Consider the following 21,351-nt stretch of genomic DNA (forward strand, 5'->3'; position numbering starts at 1 on the left):
TGACATGTTCACACAGCGCAGGCCTCTCCTGCTTCCCCACATGCACCCAGGGCTGCTGCTCTGGAGATCTGCCTTTGGCCAGGTGGAGTAAAAGAACAGCCAAAACAATACAGCCCCAAATTGCTGTGGGAAGTGGGGTGCTCAGCACTGGCTCTGAGGCCACCTGGCTTGATGGAAGGGCACAGGAAAATGTGTCTGGGAGAGTGGCCAGATCCTGCTCACCAAGTCATCCTCTTTGTAGCGCATCTTGGAGGTGTGCCGGCGCATGCTGTACACCGTCAGCAGCAGGTACAGGAAGGCAAAAGATGTGTGCAGCCACAGCAGATTATTCCTGTGACAACGGAGACCATAGAGGTCAAGGCAAGGTTGACGCTACAAGTCTGCATATGGCTGTTCAGGCCCTGAGGGCAATGGGGCCATGAGCAATATAACCTGCATAGTACCCACATGCCCTACAACCAACTTGCAGCAGCTCAGCCTGGAAATTGGAGTAGGGACAGTAACCTCACAGTGAGGGCAGAAACGCAACCTCCAAGGAGCTGAGGCTCCGCAGCAAGTGGATATTTTAAAAATACCCCCCTGAGGCCCTCAATTACCATCTCACCCCTGCCCACACATACCCAGAATTCAAGTTAGCGATAGTTGTCCTCCCAAAGCTGTAGGCGTTGTTTTCTAGGGAGAAAGAGGCAGACATGAGCACGTTCAGTTACACTGACTGGCACAGAGCACCACTTGGGTGCAGAGCACTCCAAAACCCAAGCTTGCCCAGGATGACCCTCTGGATGCACCGTGCTCGAAGTGGGACAGCTGTCAGGATTTGTCGTGTTAGTCCTGTCCTGCCCTCCGCTGGTCTCCAGTGGCCTGGGACACGGTGTTGAAAGCAGCTCCCCCAGCCCAGCCAGAAGCTCCCTGCTCTCACCTAGCAGGTCCCCTGAGAAGTTGACAGGCAACACGATGCCCACGGAGAGCACACCCACGGCCACCAGCAGCCCAATGATGTGCCTCTGGAAGGACAGGTAGTGCACTGCATCACCCCCGCACTTGTCCCGGATCTCATCATCCCTGCCAGGAAGAGAAAGGCCATCAGACAACCTTCTACATTTCCTCAAGTGCTGGACAGAAGCGCAGGGTCACAGCTGCCCTCCTGGTTTGAGGCCACACAGCACCCCTGGTTCTGCTCTACAGAGCTGTGGCCAGGCCCTGGGGTAGGGAGCCCAGGACCAAGCCTTGAACCAGCCTGGGCAGAAAACTGCCCCTGCAATGCTTACTGCAGCCCCACTGCCCATAGCCGTGCCCTCTGCACCCTCATCCCCCGCTCCTCCTCCGCCAGGCAGCTGCACACACATATACGCCGCCTCACACCCTTCTGGGGCACCTTGCCTCCCCTGCTGAGATCTAGGATGGCTGACTATCCCACAGTGCTCTGAAGCCAAGGAATGCCTAGGAGACTAGTAATAAGCACCATCAGATTGCAGGTGTCTCCCTGCAACCTCTAGTCCCCATTTGTAGCCATTCCTTGGACAGCAGTGCCCCTAGCAAGAGTCCCAGGCAGAGAAGCATCTCTGCAGAGCAGCAGACAGTGTTTCTAAGATGGGACTGAGGCAGGGGAGAGCTGGGCCGGGTGCTCTCCTCTGTCACAGACCTGCTGTGTGACCTTAGTTCTGGCTTTAGGACTCCTCATCTAGTCCCATCTCTGCTTGTCCTCTCCAGGGGACACTTTGCTTGTGCTCTTCAGAGAAGGGGCTGCAGCAAGGGCAGTGCCTTCACACAGTTGTACTGTGCTGGGTATCCCACTGCCCTGCATTAGCTCTTCTTCTTCCCACATGGGTCCCCTGTGCAGGTCCTGGAGCACTTACTTTATCCTGAAGATGGCTGTCAGCCAGGAGCAGAAACCCTGTGCAGAAACAAGACAGAAGGGTCTCCCATCACGCTGTGTTTCCTCATCCCTGCTCTCTCTTTCAAATGCTCAGGGGTCAGGCTGGTGTTCTTGCCCCTCCACAGACATGGCTGGGGGGAGACAGACCATGAGCACACAGAACATGCAGAGCCATGGATGGGCCAAGGAGATGACAGTGCTACTCCATGGGGCACAACACAGGCTGGACTCTGCCACGTGGCTGTTCCCTGTCAACCATCAGCTCAACCTCCCAGGCGATCTACAGGCTCCTGGCTAGCATGGAAGCTCTCCACAGCCTAGGGACACCCAGAAAATTCACCATACAGGTACTTTAGACATCATCCTGGCTAAGAGGAGCTCTGCAGGAACTGGGAAGACAGGCTGGGTTGAGCCAGTGTTCCTCAAAGGACAACTCAGGGAGGAATATTTCCTGAGAGCTTCACCTTACTACCCAACCATCACACCCCATTATCCTCCTGAACTGTGATTCCCCTTTAGAGAGGAAAACAGCAGTGGAGGTAGACAGCAGTGTGAGGGGGAGCTGGCAAGTATTGGAGAGATGTCCATTAAGTCACAGAAGTGTATAGCCTACTTATAATTACATGGCTTCTAGACATGTGCTTAAATATCTCCTTGAGTTCTATACCACACTGGCACACTGCAAGGTGTGGGACCTAAGGCCCAGGGATGGGCAAACAGTGTTTCTTCTGAAGAGCCCTTGGTTCAGACAAGCTGTGGGCTCCTGGCCACTCAAAGGCAAGGTGTTTAACTCCTGCTGTTACTCACATTGTCCCTCTGGTCAAAGTCCACAGAGCTGGAGACGGAGGTGAGGCGCTCGTAGCGGTCATGGTTGTCGGAGTGCAGGGCGGAGGCTACGCTAAAATGACAAGTGGGAGGTGAGGGAGAAAGTTAGAAGATGCGAGGAGGCAGCCCAGCCAGGGAACCAAGAGCACCCAGAAGATCAGTGGTTAATTCAGGTCAGTTTGCCCCAGGTGAGATGGAGAGAGGCGAGATCAGAGAGCAGAGGTAGCAGTAAGCAGAGACTCCCTCCTCAGATGGCAACCAGAGCCCGGCAGCCCCCATGGCCTTGGCTGTGGATGCAGGGAAACCCAGGAGGAGGAAGGCAGCTGAGCCCCAGTGGCTGTGCTGCCCAGAGCCAGGCTCAGCCCAACCTGCTCCACAGCTGCAGCTGGGGCAACTGCCTGGAAATCCCTCCAGCAGGAGCAGGGCAGGCAGCTAGAAGTGAACAACTGCAGGCTAAAAGACAGGAAAGCAAGAGAGGTGAATATTCCAGACCACTCTAACTCAGCACAGCCAGGGACCTAGATGAAGAACCTGCAGCTGAAGCATCCAAGGCAGACAATAATGCCCACTACAAATGGAGATGGAGGGCAGCTGGCAAAGGAAATGGGAAAATGGTCCAGAGACCTAAATTAAACAGCACTTGCAAGATGACAACAGCAGGTCGGGACCCCGGAGGTACAAGAAGAGATAGGGCTGATCTGAAGGATAGAAGAAAACAAAGAAACCAGATGAAAACATTGTCTCCCTATAGCCAGCACAGGCTCAAGAAGGATCAGATAGATAAGAACCCAGAGAAAAAGTAGCTAAGAGACAAGTTCCAGAGACAAGGTGGATGACACTATAGGAAAGAGAACAAGCAAAGACCCTGCTGAAAGAAAGAGGATGGGACTTGTGGCCTCCCTCAGAGCAGAGCAGCACCTGGTGAGTCCCTAGCTGGGAGTAATGGAGAAAGGGAAAGGAGATTAGCTGAAGGTCATGGGACTACAGCAGTGCAGATTAGACAGCGGTAAGCAGCCTTGCGACTGCACAGCCCAGCACCCTGCTAAGCTGGAGAGACAGAGTTAGCTTCAACCAAGCTCTCAGACCTTCAGCCCTTTAAAAATCCCAGAGGCTGTGCAGGTGGGTGCAAGGAGTGAGGATGAATTTCTGCTGTCTGCAGCCCCAAGGAGAGCCCAGACAGGATGACAGGGTGCACTTTGGCTTCTTGGTACTGGAAAAGCAGAGGGCAGAGCAGAAGCAGCGCTGGAGGGAACTACTAAGAAGAGTGCCATGTTACGAGATGATCAGGCTAACTCAGCTTCATTCAAGAGGATGCACAGAAGATCATCAACATGACCAGTAGTGCTGAGAAGACAGAGGAAGCCAAACCTTGCCGAAGATGAGAAGCTGACAGAGGGAGCTCCAACTGTGCCTGTACCCAGCTGAAGGCTTTTTAAAGCAAAGCACTAACAAAGCAAGTGGGTGGAAGCAAGGTTGCCCTAAACAGCAAGAAGATTAAGATGAGACCCTGTCTGCTGCCCCAGGTTTGGTGCCAGCCCCGCCAGGGAAGGAGAAGGATGAGGTTCGAGGCACGGCTAGCCACAGCCCAAGGCAACTGCTCACTCTGGGCAGTGAGGCCAGGCATGTCATGGAAAAGGCTTGCTGTGGTGGGAGGCAGGAGGGGACTGTGAGGGTGGCAAGCCCCACAGGGCTCTGTGATCACTACCCTTATACACAGAGGTGCAGGTAGGTTGCCGCAAGCTCCTGGTGCAGATTGAGTCACCATTTAAGAGTGCTGATGGCTACCGCAAGCCCTGGCGAGGGGCAGGACAAGGGCACTATGCCAGTTCTCAGGCAAAGGGACAAGTCTGAGGAGGATGCCCTCTCCCACCATGATGGATGGTGCACAGTCAAGGGCTGGGAGCAGCAGGTGGCATACACATGTCCTTAACTCGCCACCACCTGCCACCATGCTCCAGCACAGAGAAAAGCTGGGATGGGAAGGTGCCACCAGCCTTGGAGGAGCACAGCCAGGACAAGGTTTCCCCACTTAGCTCCACAGGCTTTTGGAAATTTCTGGCTACCAACATTGTCCCAACTCAAGCAGCAGGTTTTAGGCAGAGTGAGATGGGTGGGAAGGTGCATCAGCAGAGGGCTCCAGCAAGCTCAGATGAAGAATGGGAGCAGGAAGAAGCAGCACCCTGGAGGGACAAGAACTTGTGAGGATAACTGAAGTGGCCACCCTAAAAAGTCTCAGAGCACAATGGCTCTGCTACATCTGCCTTAATTCCCCCACAAAGTGTTAGCAGTGAAAAGTTGCCAGACACACCTGAAGCAAGGCCAATCACTAGTGCAGCATTCAAGCACGAGTGAGAGGTCCCATCTATGCCAGATACCTAAGCTAACATCACCTCTGTTTTCACAGCTCCAATGGCTCTGCTCCTTTTGGGAGCAAGAACAACCACAAAAATAGGAGCACTCCTGTACCTTTTCAAGGCAGTAGCAGTGGCAGGCCCCAGCTTTGCAAGTGATGGAGTATGAGAAGTGAGGCTGCAGCTTGCTGCCCTGGCCCTCAGACATGTGTCTCCTGGTTGGAGAGACCATTGCAGGCTCTGCACCACCAGCTGGTCATCTCCTTCGCAGCATGTACCACCCAGCCAGTCAGCAAGACCCAGGGGATGCTCTTTTCTTAGGTGTAAAAGCAGCAAGGAGTGAAGAGCAGGGAGAGAGGGTCCATGGCAGTGCTTAATGGGCAACGTCAGGCCAAGGTGCTGGAGGATGCTCTCAGCAGTGCTGAGGAACAAAGTTTGCTCCTGCAGTTGGAGACAAAGGAGAAGTGTGTTGCCTTGCTGGATGTGCTGCCAGACAGGGGCAGGTGGCAAGGGATAAGGGCCAACACTTGCCCTGGTGCCAGCAGCCTCATGGGGTAAAGGAAAAAGAGCGGTCTTGCAAACTGGTGACAACCTCTGCACCTGGGTGACCTAAGCATGCTGTGGGCTCAGGCAACCAGCTTTATTTTCTTTGTTGTAAGGCAGGAGAGCTGGACACAGGCAGGTAGAGCAGGGTATGTGATGTAGCACCCATTGCCTCAGCCAGGCCTGGGAGCTCCTTGGCATTACTGCCCTCAGGAGGTATTTAAGAGCTACTAGGGGAAAACCAGTGTGCATTCAGTTGTGGTAGTGGCTGACACAAAGGGAAGGGAAAGAGAAGAGGATAAATCCACCAAGAGGCACAAATCCCAGCCTGAATTCCCAACCACTTAAATTAGTTCAGAAGTGAGACAGAAAACTGGAAAAGAAAAGGAGAAAAAGAGCGCAAGCAAGAAGGAGAGATGAAACGAGACCCTGAAAAAACAACATACTATTCCCGCTCCTCTCGCTCCGTCTGCCAGTGTCGGCGCCTGGGGGCACAGAAACAGAAAAGGAGAGGTTACAACCATAGGAGCAGGCGCTGGGTCTCCTCCATCGCAGGGAGCTACGCACCTAACAGAGCTCCACATGTCCTGAGGAAGAGAAACCTGCTGATGGTCAGGCTGGAGAAGAACCTCCTTTCAGAGCCCACTGCCCCCCTAAGCCACAACAACCCGGAGCCCCCATGGCTTTGCTGTCAGCTCAAGGCAAGCTGGCCTGGCTCCACACTGTGGGCACCCAGGGAGCTCCTGAGGGACAAGGCTAGGCAGGACAGCCTGCCGGGCCTGCCCAGCTGCCATCTGAGCTCCCCTTCCATGCCTCTCTGTCCCACCCAGGCAACCAACATGCTTGCATTCCACCCTCCCAAAACGCTCACATCCCAGGCTGCAGCCAGGCCAAGCAGCAGGGACTTTTCCCTGGGAACCCAGTCCTGGTGATCTGCAGCCCTTACCACAGTCATGCTGTCCCCCTCCCTGCGCTTACCAACTCTTCCTCACCAAACAGCTGGCACCTCTCTGCCTACAAGCACTGCTCCCCCTCCCTTGCACCCAGGGAGCTCGGGCACTGCCTCTGAGAAGGGCCAGCCCTCGCACCGCACTGCAGGTCAGAGCTGTGCAGCCCCTGTGGCCACTGGCCAGTGCCTGGGCCCAGAGAGCTTCAGCCCAGGAAGCTGCTGCCCTCTCCCCAGTGAGGTCTCAAATGGCTGTTCTCTTCTCCTCACATTCCCCCAGTGCCCCTGCATTGCTGATTTCCCCAGCCAGGCAGAGGGAGGGGCAGAGGAGCCACTGGGACACAGCTGCTTATCTAAGACTACCCAGGACAGCTTATCTAAATGAGAAGAGTTCCTGGTTCAATGATGGAAGAAAACAACTCTTTCCACTGCTGTGCAGGGAAGTGCTCAAGAGCAGCTTGCTGGAATCTGTATTGCCAAAGGAACCAAAGAGGCCAGCGCTCAGCCCCATCCAAGCCTTTGGGCACAATGAGCTTGTGGAGCTGATCAAGGGGAAGATGAACCTACCACAGCCAGCCTTCAGAAGCCACACGTTGCCTCCAGCACTTGACAAAGAACCACAGGCACAGCAAACCACCCTTGGAGAGAGGTGAACTAGCTGTACAACCTCTCTAGCTTTATCAAGGAGAGCTCTTTGTTCTGAACTGGTAGAAAATAATCATTGTCCTTCCTGCTGCTGACAGCGGAAACAAGAATAGCATTTCACTCTGCTGTGGAGCTGCTATCCCAGATGGGCCCTGGCTTTTGCCGACAGACACTGTAGCCCACAAATGCATTGGGCAGGAAGGATCCATACCCAGACCGACTCACCAGCCAGCTAAACTCACATTAGCACAGCAGTGCCACACCTCAAAACAGAGCCTACAGCTTTCAAGTGTTCTTAACAAGAACTGCATCCAGCAGAGCCACAAAGACACCCTCAGAAGCTTAACAAAACCTTCACTGTGGTAGTCTTCACCTTCCCTATGACCTCTTTTCCTCTCTCTCCTCCCTCCATCTGCTGTTCCTCTGTAAGGGCCCCTGCACACCTACAGTGGTAGGGACCATAAGCGATTTGGAGCCAGCAGGGACCATTCTCTGTTTTGGAAGAAGAATGCTGTAACAAAAAAGCTGGTAAGTGGGGATTTTTCCTGTTCCTGGAGCTCAGAGGATGCAACTGGCATGCTTGCCTCTCTTCCCCAGTTGCCTCTGTCACATGCAAGGGGATTTATCCCTTCTTCCCCACAGCAAAGAAGAGTACCACTCATGCCTTGTTTTCCTGGTCTGCTCCCAGGCTTACCTGTCAGCATCAGTCACCAGGGCCAGGCGTCCATAGTCCCAAGCAACTTTACGCAAAATTGAGAAGACAAACAACAGTGCCTGGAAGAGAGCAAAGGAAGAGCTGTGAGATGAGGCATTGTCCAGCTCTGTCCTTGTCCTCTGTGTGCAGAGCCAGAGCAACAGGGAGGACAGCTAAAGGCACACAGAGGCCATGGGACAGCACAAGTTCCCCAGGGCTGTTCAAGATCAGATTGTCTGGATGGCTGTGGGAGGTAGAGGTCCAGGATGCAGCACACAGCAACTAAGTTAGCCACAGGATCAAAATGCCCCCTGGTCCCAAGGAGGTGAAATTATGGCTATAGTATCTGTGGTCCTGCAGTTCCCAAGAACGAACAGGCAAAGGCTTTGGGTGGATAAAGATGCAGGGACTTGGCACCACAAGCATTGTGTTTTGGGACACAGGACTTCCCTAACCTGACCCATGTTCTCAGGAAAATCTGCAAAACCCTTCCATGGGCTCAGTGTGGTGGTACTGGCATCAAGTCAGTAGTGTCTAAGGGGCATGATCAGCACTGTAAAATCAGCCAGCGGTGAAGTCCGGGATGGCATCTGAGGCCCTCAACTCTAACCACCCGACCATAGTTCTCCCTTCACAGCTAAATAGGGGAGAAGGTGCTGAAGGAATAGCAGGTAGACTTACGAGAAAGCACATAAAGTCAAGGGCTAGGACGGTGGGCACCCCACCGAAGGGCAGCCCCTGCAGCACAGTGCTGCGAATGCGGGCGCTGTAGCAGTAGTCCTTGGTGCTGTTGCTGCATGTGGAGGCTTTGCAGGTGGCCCCTGCCGAGCCCAGGGTGGCAATCACGTAGGGAAGCATCTCTACAGCTTCATCGTCTTCTCTAGGAAAAGGAGAGAAAGGCCTGGTTAGACACACATCAGCTGGACAACAGTGTAGCCCTGTTGGAGTCAGGGGCCAACTTTGCCTGCTCTCTCAGGCTCCTCTGCACTACAGAATTTCCCTGGGAAGCAGTGTCCAGGGACAATATCATCTGGAGAAGCCTGCTGAGTTTGGAGAGTGCTGGAAGAGCGTAGGTGCTTCAGCAGCTGTGGTCACACCACGCACAGGCCCAGAGCTCTCTTCCTTGTTACCCCACGCTCACACCATTTAGGTGCACCTCCTTCTCACCAACTACTCCTCTTCCTGAGGACCTGGTGTCTCAGCCCCTGCCCCTCAGAGAGAACATTTAGGTACAGGAAAGAACAAAGGGGTGGGGTGGTGGGGACATGAGGTCACGTCTGGATGACAGAAACAAAGCGCTACGGGACAGTTGCTGCATCATGATCCCACACTTTCCTTTGCCTGGCTGCATGCCACCAGCTTTGTTAGGCTGAATCATCACCTTCCATGAGCCCCAGCCCCCAGGGCACCCATCAGGGGCTGGTTACATCCCCTGCTTGTTTTCTTTCCTCCTTCTGACTTGAATACATTGAAATGCAAGCACACAGAGGGCAGGGAGGAGGTTGAGGCTCTACTATTTAGGTGGTCAAATATTTTTATTTCAGTGCCCTCCCCAGATTGCTATGAGACTTGCAGCTGGGGGCAGGTCAGCCTCACTGTAGCATCACCGCTTGGACATGGGGAGACATTCCTCCCATACAGAGCAGCTCCATGGGAAGCATGAAGATGACCACACTAGCAATGGATAAATGCAAATTGAGCATCACTGGGGAGTCTAGAAACAGCAAATCAACAGCAGAACCACAACTGCTTTGTGGAAGAGGGGAGAGAAAACCCCATCAGCTGCAGAAGGAAGCAGCGATAACAGACGGGAACATCTAATCAGGCTGCCAATCTATGATCCAGCACCCACCAACCACTCCAAATCCTTTCCTACCACTACGTTCCATGCAGAAAGGCTGGCACAGCATCACTGCTGGGCAATGCTCAGGGGCTGCTTACCCAAGCCCAGAAACACTGTCCTGGTGGGCTGGGCAAAAGAGCAGCCACTCACCCAAAGCATGAGGAAGCTACCACTACTGCCCTCTTCAGGTTTCAGCCTCTTGTCCCAGAGATGTCCCCTGCCACCAGCCCTACCCTTCTAAGCTCTGTGTTGGATGGTGACATTAGCAGCAAGGGTGCAGGGCTCTTCCCTCTAGCTCACAGGCATATCCTGGCAATCTCCCACCTGGCTGCAGAGACTGATCACCATCACAGCACAATGCTGGCTGGATAATCACCACCAAACCCTTCACTGTGGTGTCCTAGAGAGCTCAGTTCAACACAATCCCTCCCAGATCAGCTGGTACGGATGCACCGCTGCAAACCAGCTGAAGCACGGTGACAAAGGACACCATGACGTGCAAAGGCCCAACTGTGTACAGGCACTGAGTGGGGTCAGCCAAATCGGAAAAGCCAACAAGCAAGAGATATTCGCAGGTACAGTACTGGAGCAGGGCTGCTAAGAGGGGGAAAAAGGGAATGGAAAAGCAGGAGAACAAAGCCAAGCCATGGGATCACAGTTTGGAACCAAACAAGGAGCCAAGCAAAATAATTCACCTGGTAGAATTAATGAGAGACTCAAAGCTACAGCGGAGGGGTGGGAAGAAATGATGGCAGGAGACTCACCAAAGGGAAGTCACACACTTTGGAGGGGGAACCGTTTTACCCCTCTGTTTTTACCACTGAAGTGCTAGCCTGAATGGACTCATTGGCAAGAGAAATGACTCTCATTCCTCTTTTTGGGAATCCTAGAAACTTTTAGGTTGTAAATGGTATCTTGCAGCAATAAATTCCAGCTGTTGAGTAAAAGACTACAATCCCACTGCAACTCCACAGCCTTCAGTTCTCCTTGCATAGTGAGAAAAGGCAAACAATAAATGCCTTTGCTTTTCTAGACCTACTAAGCTCATCACTTTTAAGTGCCCCCTCCTTCCCATTACACAAGATGTCTCCCAGCTCTGCCTCTCTCATCATACAGCCCCAACATAGTCTGCTCTCTTTTGACCCTACAGAAAGGTGACCAGAACCTCATACGATATCCTGGGTAGGGAAATGACCTTGACTCCCAGAACAGCATCCTGATGCTCTCAGCATCTCTCCTTATGCTACTCTGCATGTGGCTGAGCATGATTTACTTCTCTGATGGCAACTTGGAAGAAAAACATCTCTGCAACCAGTGCTGCTGCCCCAAGTAGCCACAGTAATTTAGAAGCCAGCCACGTCCCAGAACAAATAATTCCTTCCAACACACCCGTCTGCATGCTTTCAGTACTCACTTTCTCCTCGCCTCACACCACTTTGCTTCACATGGTGTCACTCTGGATTTGCTTCATCTTGACAAATCTGAACAACCCCAGGATTTTCAGAGACTTTGTGTACCTCACTGTGCGTCATCTTTTCCAGGTCATTAATAGCAAAGGATCTCATACCTCTGCTCCTCACACTGAAATGCCTCATTCACTCCTACGCTTTGTTTGTGGACCCTCAGTCAGTTTTTGATACAGGACTCTATATGTTTTCAGGTGAACAGTTATCTTAATGGTGTTTTGTGAGGAATTTCAGAGGTTTTCTGAACATCCAAGCAAATCACACAAGCTGGCTAACTATTACCCATTATTTTACTGAAGTACTGAAAGACTTGCAACAGATCAGGGAAGTATGATTTTCTTCCGCAGAGAACAAACTGTTTACCTCATTCCTGCATGTTTTATAGCCCCATTTTCCAGTTGTCTTTCTAAAAGAAACAAGGCTCATATGCTCACATTGCCCATCACCCTACCATAATAATTATTTATACAGACCATTACCCGTTCAAGACAAACTTTGCAAGTCTACAGGTAATCCAAGCCACATTTCACAGAGACAGGTCCCAGAGATATATTTGTTTTCCTAAAGCCTAGAGGACAGACTGAAAAAGACTGGAGATAAACCTTCCTAGTCTCTCCAGTAACCCACACAGGACATCCAGCAATGGAAAAGCTGCGGTATATGCCCAAGGCTTACATGGCATTTTCATCAGCCCAGCCAGGTGGCACAGTGGCAGTCAGCACCATCCCTAGGGTATGCAGCCTCCTGCCTGGCTAGTGAGCACAAGAAGGGGCTCCCCATGGAGACGGAGGTGCTTCAGGTGTATGGGAAGGCTGGGAGAGCTGGCAGAGATGTCCAGAGCAGTTCTGTCTTTCCAACTCCCCCAGCTGCAAGCACACCTGGCAGCAGGCTGGAGGTGACCTGCCATTCAGGTCAGCCAAGGTGCCCAACTTCTTCTGGGGTTAACACACGAACCAGTCAACTAAGCAAAAGCTCAGTGACCATCTCTGCAGGCTTGATAGTGCCTACCTAGTATCCTGCATCCAAAGACCTTCCCCAGGAGCCTATCAGCTGAGCAGGAGGCTGGTTGGTCCTGCCAGGCACAGTGCAACCTGTGGGCCTGGGAATACCTCTGTCCTCATCCTCAGTTTGCACCTTGGTCTCAGATGGCTGCTCCAGAGGACCCTCTGTCCTCATCCTCAACTGGCCAGGACGGGTGGCACCATGTCCTGCACTGCAAGGTGGAGGGCTGGTCCTGGAGGAAGTCAATGTCAAGTGTTTTAAGCAAATCACTAGCGGGAAGGAAAGGCAGTGCTCACAGCAAGTGCAGTCCTGTGGCACAGCAGCATGCTTTCCAGCGACAGAAAGGACATCTCCTCCAGCAGTGCAGGAGGGAAAAGGTAGCTGTTACAGCAACAACTGCCCTCCTCCCCAAACACACACCTGATGCCCTGACTCCTCCCATGACACAGATGGTTTTGCCAAGCTTTCTATTCAGATCCCACTGCCTGCCTCTTCATATCGATGCTGACACCGCAGGTAAGGCAGCCCATGACCATGCAGGCCGTGCTGCACCAGGAAGGGGATGAGGTCGAAGGTGCCTTTCCTGGTCCCTCCGTCCCCTTGCAGGCTGTAGGACAGGGTGAGCTTGGCTCTGCTTGGTCTGGGATACCAACATCAGCTTGAACTCCTGCTCCTCAAAAGAACCAGGATACTGGGAGCTGGTGGGAAGCTGTTGGTGAGGGCTGGGATGGTAGGAACTAGCCCCAGGCATCTAAGCCCTTTCTTGACCACAAGCACAGTTTCCTACCACTGCAAAGAGCAGGGCCAAGGAGGTGGTAACAGCAGGACGAGGTCCCACAGAAGCCTCAGAGCCTTCCTCTCCAGAAACCTGCACGTGTAATGCCAACTTCCTCAAAACAGCAAGGACAGCACAGGAAGAATTGCCAAAAGGCTCTTATTCAGCAATACTGGACTCCATCCCCTTCTCTATCAGCAGCAGGAAGGGTGAGGGAGGAATGGCAGGGAGCAGGCCTCCCCAGAGAAGCCTGCTCCCCACCAGGCACCACAGCCTCTACAACCCCAGCAGGATCAGCATGTCCACGCTGCTCCATGTTTCTACCCACATGTGTCAGGAGTGGGGGCATCCCGCTTCCTAGCTGAAGTCCCTAAAGCACAGCCAGCCCCTTGCGTGCTGCAGGGCATGCAGTTTCCAAGCACAGGCCCTTGGCAGACACAGCAGGGCAGGGGCTCTCCTCAGTCTTTTCCTGGTCTTTGCCCTTGGCCTGCAGGTCAGCACAGCCTGATGGGTCTACCTCTTGGATGAGCACCTGTGTAGGAGCCAAGCAAGCCTCCAAGCTCCTGCCTGTCCATCACAAAGAGAAAGACAGAAGGTGGCAGCATGAGGCTGGCAAGGCCAGGATGACATGCCTCGGCCCTTGCAGGCTGAGCTACGGATAGTGCTCACCAGGATGCTCACAGAGCCATGTCCCACTCTGGGCAGGGGGTGACACGCAGCAGAGCCCCAAGGAGCTCTTGCGAGGCAGCCTGGAGGCTGCCTGCCCTATGCTGAACTCTGCCACAGCACACAAAAACAGCACTGCAGGCCATCCCCAAATGCAGCTCTTCCCATCCTCCTTGCCAGCTCATCCTGGAGTCTCTGCTCCTCAGGCCCAGCGCTTGCATCCCCTGCCAAACCCCTGGCACCAGGAAGAAAGAAGAAAGAGAAAGCACTTTGCTAGGACTCAGGCAGGAGTGATGCAGAAACTGGACAGCTGGCTTGCAAGCAAACAGAGGCACTGACATGGGCAAGTGTCTGGCTGTGTTCTTCCAGCCACACTGCTGATGTCAGCCAGACATGAGGAGGTGGCCCGAGAAACGCTTGCAGGAAAGCATAAATCAAGAGAGCGTATGCCTGCGCTTGCAGCCAGAATGATGTAAGCACACAAGCCACATTTGTTTGTTTTCTCACCACTAAACATTAATTAGAACAGTGATATTGTGCTCTGGTAGAGACGCATTAGTTTACGGAAATGTGACAGTCTCACAACAGGCTGGGGACATAGAGACAGGCAGGCGGATACCAGCAGGTCTGGTGTTAGAAGACTAGAGATCTCCAGAGTCAAAAATCCCAAAACAACACCAACTCCTCCTTCCCCAAAACCAAACCAAACACACAAACCCACATCCCACCAAACCCCCCAAAACTCAAACAAACCAACCCAACAAAAACCCTGCGACAATTCCAAACTTCACAACATTCAGGGAGGTGAGGTAGATTTTGGTTCCTGTCTCCAGAGGGTGCTGGGGGCATGGCCTGTCCCTTGCAGACCTGCACCTTTGGTGTCCCCTTGGTCTCCCAAGCACCACGGGTGGTCCAGGCTGTGACAGCAGGACTTGAGCCCAGAGGTTGTGCCACCCTAAGGCCCTGTCCGGGGAACACAGACCTGCCTGCACTGAGCACTTGGGGACCCTCAGGCAGCAGCTGGCACCCAGGGCTGAGGAAGCCTTTTCACCCCCCAAACACCTACCTAGGTTACCTGCACCTCAGTGGCAAAGCCTGGCAGAGCTCTGGACAAACCACTAGCAGCCACAAAAAGAAGACGTGAAGAACAGTCTGACTCTTGGTGAGCAAGTAGGGAAAAGCCTCAGGAGAGATGCATAGACAGGGGCTTGTGAATTAGCTGAAAGCCTTTCCCAGAGTACAGCAGCAAAGAGAAGGGGTAAAGAGCACTCTTGGTGCAGACTGAGCAGCGGTGAATCTGCCTCGTGCCACGCTGCAGACCTGGCACAGGGCTTTCAGGCAGCTGAGGGCCGGAGAAGTGCTGATGTGCTGGATGCAGCGAGGAGGAACATGATCTGCAAGCCAAGGGGGGAAAAAAAAAAAAAAAAAAAAAAAAAAAAAAAAAAAAAAATCAAGAAGCAAATATGCTACCGGTGCATTTCAAACAAGCCTGGGCAAAGCACCAACAAGCATACAACAGTGATCAGTCCTGTATCACCAGGAAGGAGGAGGGCCTGCCAAAGCCCTGCATCTCTCTGCCTCCTCTCCATCTCTTCCTGTCAACATACAAAGCTCCCTGCATGCTTCATTGTCTGTATGAGCTAGCCAAGCAGACACCGGGCCCCCAATGCTTTGATCAGGCAGGCTCCACTGCTTCAAAGCAAAAACTAAGCGCACCCTTGCCCTGGGTCCAAAGTCCTTGCAGCTGGCTTTGCATCAGGCCTCCAATATCTACCAGCAAAGGGCATGACACCTTTCTTTGTGTGTATCAGCTCACAGCCCCAGTGCTGGAAGGTACCTTCAGTGTCACGGCCAGCTGCTGGCCCCAGGCTGCTCAGAGCAATGCTTTGCAGCAGTCTGCAAACTGTTGGCTGCATACATCCACTGCTTGGGAACCCCTGGTCCTGTCCCCGGCACAGCTGTAGGCACAGCCGACCACACAAGTGGCTCATCTGCACTGGCATGGTGCCTGACAGGGGTGGAAGGAGACTCTAACAGTAGAGAGCCTTTGGATCCACAAAAAACTTGCATTTGATTTTCTCCTAAAGGCAACCAACACCTATACAGCTCACTACATGAGCTAAACAGGAAGGAAGCTTGGGTTTCTCACCTGGAAGGAGGGGGACTCCTCCCCATATTTTGTCATGAACCTGCTAGAGGGTGATCCTGAAGGGATACAGATGTTCTGGTTGCTTCCTGTGGCTCAGTACTGCATCTCGTTCATTTCAAAGGCTTGAAACAGGGCTGTTTGAAGAATTCCCTTCCCTGGGAAGAACCATTCAGCAAGCTGGGGAACCTCAGCATCAGGGAAATCCTCAAGTTTCAGGTGAAACCAAGCCATTTTATTTCCACAGCTTCATCATGCCAGTCCTCCCTTGACCAGGCCACATAACCCCTCTTCTTTCTTGGAGGTTATTCTCTCATCCATGATTTTCAACAGAGAGGTTTTGGTTGCTAACTTGCACCAAGGTCAGGGAACCTGTCCATCTCATACCTCTGTTGTTTTGAAGGTCACCCAGGACAGGCAATCACAAAACCTTGCCTTTGAACAGCAGCAAAGCCCTTCATGCTGCCTTCGCCCACTGGAAACCATCTGCCTTGCCAAGAGATACGGATTTAGCTCCAGACAGCTAGGTCTTGTTTATCTCCCTTTTTTACAGGAACTCCCTCCAATCTGTTGGTAGCACTTTCAAGTCGTATGGTGCCCTGAACATAACGTACCATGCCAAGAGGGGCTGTACCATGGCTCAAAACCCTGGTATGCTGTGGTTCATGCTCCTCTCAGCTGGCTAATCTGCCCTCAGCTTAAAGGTTCTTTGGTCCCTCCTACAGGTTCATTGGTCAGCTGGAAGAGCAGCACCCACGCAACACTGTGCTGCATCTCTGCTGTGAGGAAGACAGCCCGACTGACTCCATCCAGCTACAAGGAACCAACGCAGGCCCACCTTGTTTGAATCCTGACAAAGAGTACAGACTCTCAATGCCACTGGGACACCCCCAGGGTCCCATCCATATGTCCACAGGAAGGGCCCATCTCCTCCTCTGCTATCAAGAGGAAGCCCAAACCTACCCAACAGTTCTCCACATCAATCAGCTCTCAGTCTGCATGGCAGAGTCACAGCCAACCTGATTTGCATTAAATTTTGAGTGTTAGATTTCATGAGTCACCAAATCAAACACTTAAGTTCCAAATATATCTACCTGTCACCTTCCCTTCAAACTCCTGGGCTGTAAATCTACCAGAAAAAATCAAGTTTGTCTGCCAGCTTGTACTTTATAAAGAAATACCGTTTACTGTTTGGCTTCCCTTGTTTCCTGTAGGCATATGCTGGTAGCGATACAGCAAACGCAACATGTTAATAAATAATTTAGGTGGTGAGGCGCTGGACTTCATGCTGTATATTCTGCAGAGCAGTGGCCATATGGCAACCAAGTCCTGGTAAGTCACAGGAAACAGGGCTTCCTCATCTATCACCTAATACCTCGGCAGCAGCAACTCTCCTAATTCCCACGGTCATGTACCCAAGGATGGAGACCCCACCATCTCTCAACCGCAGTGCTTTTCAGCCTCTGGCTTACAGATCCCAGTAGCCCATGGGCTGTTCCTCCGGGGCTGCCTTCTTGGTCATCTCCTGAAAGTCTGTTATCAGCACTTAAGCTACTTGCACGTGGTCTGCACTTTCCTTGCAAAATATCTATGGGCCTGCCCCAGGTTAGCTCTCCCATACTTCATTCTTTAGGTGAGAGTAACCATACAGGATCTTTACTGCACAAATACTTCAGCTTTCAAGTGCTGTTAAGGAGAGCTGTTCAGGTGCATGGCCTCTGGCTTGGCTGAAACATGAGCCCATCTCCATGGTGATGCCTTATTTACTCTGATTTTTCACATCTTCCCCTGTGTTTTTTAAGCGACCAAATACCACCTTGTCTGTTTTGTGCAGGTACACATTTTTAGCAGCAGCTTTGCACCTCTCCCAGCTTTCGTCCCTTTTTCCTTTATCAGCATGCTCATCTTAGAGCTTCTTGTTTATCTCCAGTCTTAATCCTCTTGTGCATCGGGAATATTAACATACTTGCCTTCCCTCATGCCTCTGTCCCCTACCAGTCATCACAGACCAGGTATTTTCATCTGCACCTTGCTTTTCCTCTTGAGTGAAACAAATGTGTGTCTCTCATAAAATATTTTTTTTTGAGCTAGTCTCTCAAAGTCACATTGACTGTTTCATCCTCCTCACTCCTGCATGACAGGAGTCTTTACCTCCTTACAGCACAGCACTCAAAGACACAGGAACTTTTTCCACTGGGCATGATTACAATCGCTTATCTACACAGTGTGATCAGCACTTTCCACAAAGAAAACCCCAGGTGATGCAAGTCACCAAGCAGTACCATGGAGCGTCTCACAAAGCTGTCTAAGCCATCTCTCAAGGCTCCACAGCTGGTTCCTCACCAGGGGGTGTCAGGACATCCTTTGTCATCCCTGGGAGCATCCCTGCTCCTTACCCTGCAGCACACAAGTTGCTCACTCAGAGGGTATTGGGGGCAAGCTTCTTCCTTGCCACCAGCCCTAAGCACAGATACCACGGCACTCAGCATGCACAGGGTTAGGGCAGTATCTCTCTTGGATGGTACTGTAGAAAAGCCTCATGCCCCTGCTTTTAGCAAATGCTCTACAGAGATCCAGGAAAATGGAAACTCTGCGTCAGGTGTTGGAACAGGCTGCCCAGGGAAGTGGTAGAGTCACCATCCCTGGAAGTGTTTAAAAGGTTTTTAGATTAGGTTCTTAGGGACATGGTTTAGTGCTAGACTTAGGTTATGGTTGGACTTCATGATCCTGAGGGTCTCTTCCAACTATGATTCTATAATTCAGGAACGGTGGCAAAGCAGATTCATGGGTTGCTCAGAACAGCATCCCTGGAAAAGATGTTTAGCAGCACAGGGCCCACCAGCCTGGCTCTCTCACCCAGCAGCAAACACATGGGAGATAAAACCAGGAAGCCAACAGGGAAACTCCTTCCTTTGCAGGCACCATGGGGCAGAAAGCCAAGATGCTGCATGACATGCAGCAGGAGCAACTTTTCAGTGTTGCTCCTACAACAAGAGGAACATCCACTCCAAACCCTAGCACCTGCGCCCCTCCTGTAATAAAGGCTAATCCTTTTCAAAGGTCCTTAAGCAGACCGCAGCTCCAAGTGTTCGCTTTTTGCAGGCTGAGTCCTTTTCCTCACCTCTCTTACAGCACTGCTAGAGTAGTGCTTGCCTTGCAGGGTTAGTCTACAAAGGACTCACAGCACAGGCAAGCAACAAAGGTCGAGGTAATCTCCACCCTGCAGCAGAGAGAATCCAGCTCCCTTTACGACTCCATGCTGAGAAGAGATTCAGCAGCCACAGCAGGAGGAAGAAAGAAGTCAATTGTTCCTCAGTGACAGCAGACATCAGCAAAGGACTCTCGCGGTAAGAAGTCTGGATGCAGCCAGCAAGCCACGACAGTCATAGAAGAACATCTAGGAATCAGCATCCTGCATCTGCTGGGGAAACCATGACAGGAGCCAGAGTTCTGGCAACAGCAGCACAGCCCAAGCCACAGCACAGCACCAGGGCACCGCGCACAGGGCTGGCACAGCACCCAGCACAGTCAAGAACAGCAGGACAGCCTTTGCCACAAGGGTGCCCAAACTAGGACACTGCGATGCTGGAAAAACCTTGAGGCTTTATGGCACACCATTCCCCTTACTCACTCTGTCCCAGCAGCTACTGAACTCCAACAATGGAGACAGAGGCTGCAGGAGACCAGTTTCGAGCTTCTGCTGAGCACTGAATAAATAACAAAGGTCACAGCAGAGCGAGATGGACATTAAACACAGCTTTGAGACTGTCCTTGTTCCTGAGCAACTCATCTACACTACAGAGAACCACTGGAACCCACTTGTCATATCAGTGCTCAAAGATGTCCAAATCCCACTTCTGCAAGATGTTTGCTCTGATTCTGCCAAAGGGATCTATCCTAGAGACAGCTCCCCAGAAGCCTTCACCTGCTGGGAATAATGAGGGTTGAACACCTCTTCTTGAGTTTCTAAGGCAGCTCTGCCTGCCTTGGACTGCTGGGGCTGGAGTCTGAGGGTAGGAGTCACTCGCACGCACCAGGCTGGGGACACTGGGCTCTCCGCCAGCAACCGGCACTTTAGAGATGCTGACCAGGCTCTTCTTTTCAATGGTCTCTCTCCACCCCATGGGGCTTGGCAAGAGGAGCTGGGCTGGGCTTGGGAACGCAGGGAACAAAGCGCCGGTGGGGCTCTGGGCACAGAAATGACAGTGCCCAGCCAAGACCAAGGAACACTCAAGTGGCACTCCAAGGTGAGCACCCCAGCTCCCAGACCCCCAGATAAAGGTGTCAGAGATAACGTGGCTGCTCGGACTTGGAGGAGTGCACCAAGTTTCCAGTAAGACATGGCAGTGCAAGCCTCGTGTCATCAGGACTCTATCTCAACGCTAAGGCAAGCAAAGAAACAGTACTTTAACTGGGCAAGAGCTGCTCTGAGTCACTGTTTATCCACAGAGCACAGCTCCACAAGAGCAAATATCAAGCCTATGAAAGTCCACTAAAGACTTGCAGCTGGTAACCTGGGCTCCTCTTGCCTGCAGCCCCAGCTGAAGCCAGAGTGCTCACATCCACTAAAGTCACTGAAATCCTGCCTTGACATGAAGCAGATGGCTTGACAATCACCCAGAAGCAATGTGGAGCACACCACATACTGTGCACCAAGGGCTGCTGGAACTGAAGTCAGGAAGGGCCCTTGTGCTCAGATGCCCCCTCAGGCATGCTTGCCAGGCAGCCATGGCATCTCCTGGGATCTGCTCCTCCAGTCTGGGGCACTGAAAGGAAAACACAGCGGGTGCTTTCCATGGCCTTGAGTCTGGAGAACACCCAGGAGCAGGTAAACACCATGGCCTGGGGCTGCTCTAAGGCGGCCTGAATACCTGAAGGCTGCTCTCTATGGAAAGCGCTGCCCTAAACAGAGTGCAAATCAGTGGGGCCACAGCAGCAGCCCCAAGAGGGACAATGCTCAGAAGAACTATGCTGCTCCCATCCCACCACTTCTGCCGTCTGCACTTCATCCTTTGTCCTTATGTGTCAGTGGGAGACAAGATCCATTACTTTTCCCAGCCATGTTTCCCAAGACAACCCCTCCCTCCCAAAGCCCCCCCTTGTACCCTGTGCTTCCACATGCAACTTCTAATGCCAAAAGCAAACAGCATGATGGCACTGATGGCTGAGGTCCAGGTGCCCCAAGCCTGGGGTCAATCTAATCTCTGACTTTTTGTCTCCATCCTTGGGTGAAGCCTTGAAGTTTCAAGGTCACTCTGTACCCCCAACCCTAACTCTCCCCTGGACAGGGACAGCAGCACACAGCGCAACAGTGCAAGGATGTGCCAAAAAATGCCATAGGTTTCCACCAAGAAATCACAGTCCTGGCTGTTCCCCTTCCATGGAAGAGGCATCTGGCTGTATGGACCGATGTGAAGTGCAGCATCACAGTGGTGGGCAGGAAGGGCAGTACATCCAAATAAAAAGGAGCCAGTGGACCTCAAAGACAATCAGGGTACCTACAGACAACAAGACTTTTTTTTGGTGGTTCACAGGCTGGAAAGGGTGAATACGCTGTGTCATACCTCATTTCT

The 21,351-nt window shown here is 52.4% G+C and overlaps 1 protein-coding gene across 6 annotated transcripts in view; it reads right to left on the reverse strand.

The window, feature by feature from the left end:
• TMEM63B (transmembrane protein 63B) overlaps positions 1–21,351 on the reverse strand; it is a 47,511-nt gene that overhangs the window by 10,096 nt on the left and 16,064 nt on the right. For 4 of the 6 annotated variants that reach the window (XM_082048317.1, XM_082048318.1, XM_082048313.1 and 1 more), the window contains exons 2-9: positions 8,562–8,760; positions 7,881–7,960; positions 6,042–6,080; positions 2,684–2,774; positions 1,857–1,894; positions 920–1,062; positions 621–672; positions 223–331 (exon numbers count right to left, since the gene is read on the reverse strand). In XM_082048317.1, the coding sequence (XP_081904443.1) occupies positions 223–331; positions 621–672; positions 920–1,062; positions 1,857–1,894; positions 2,684–2,774; positions 6,042–6,080; positions 7,881–7,960; positions 8,562–8,738 (729 nt within the window). In that variant the 5' untranslated portion in view covers positions 8,739–8,760. The remainder of the gene's footprint in view (positions 1–222; positions 332–620; positions 673–919; positions 1,063–1,856; positions 1,895–2,683; positions 2,775–6,041; positions 6,081–7,880; positions 7,961–8,561; positions 8,761–21,351) is intronic. The other 2 variants (XM_082048314.1, XM_082048316.1) reach the window with 2 other exon arrangements.

Source organism: Streptopelia decaocto (genome assembly GCF_964273445.1).
Source record: "Streptopelia decaocto genome assembly, chromosome: 3".
Taxonomy (NCBI): Eukaryota; Metazoa; Chordata; class Aves; order Columbiformes; family Columbidae; genus Streptopelia; species Streptopelia decaocto.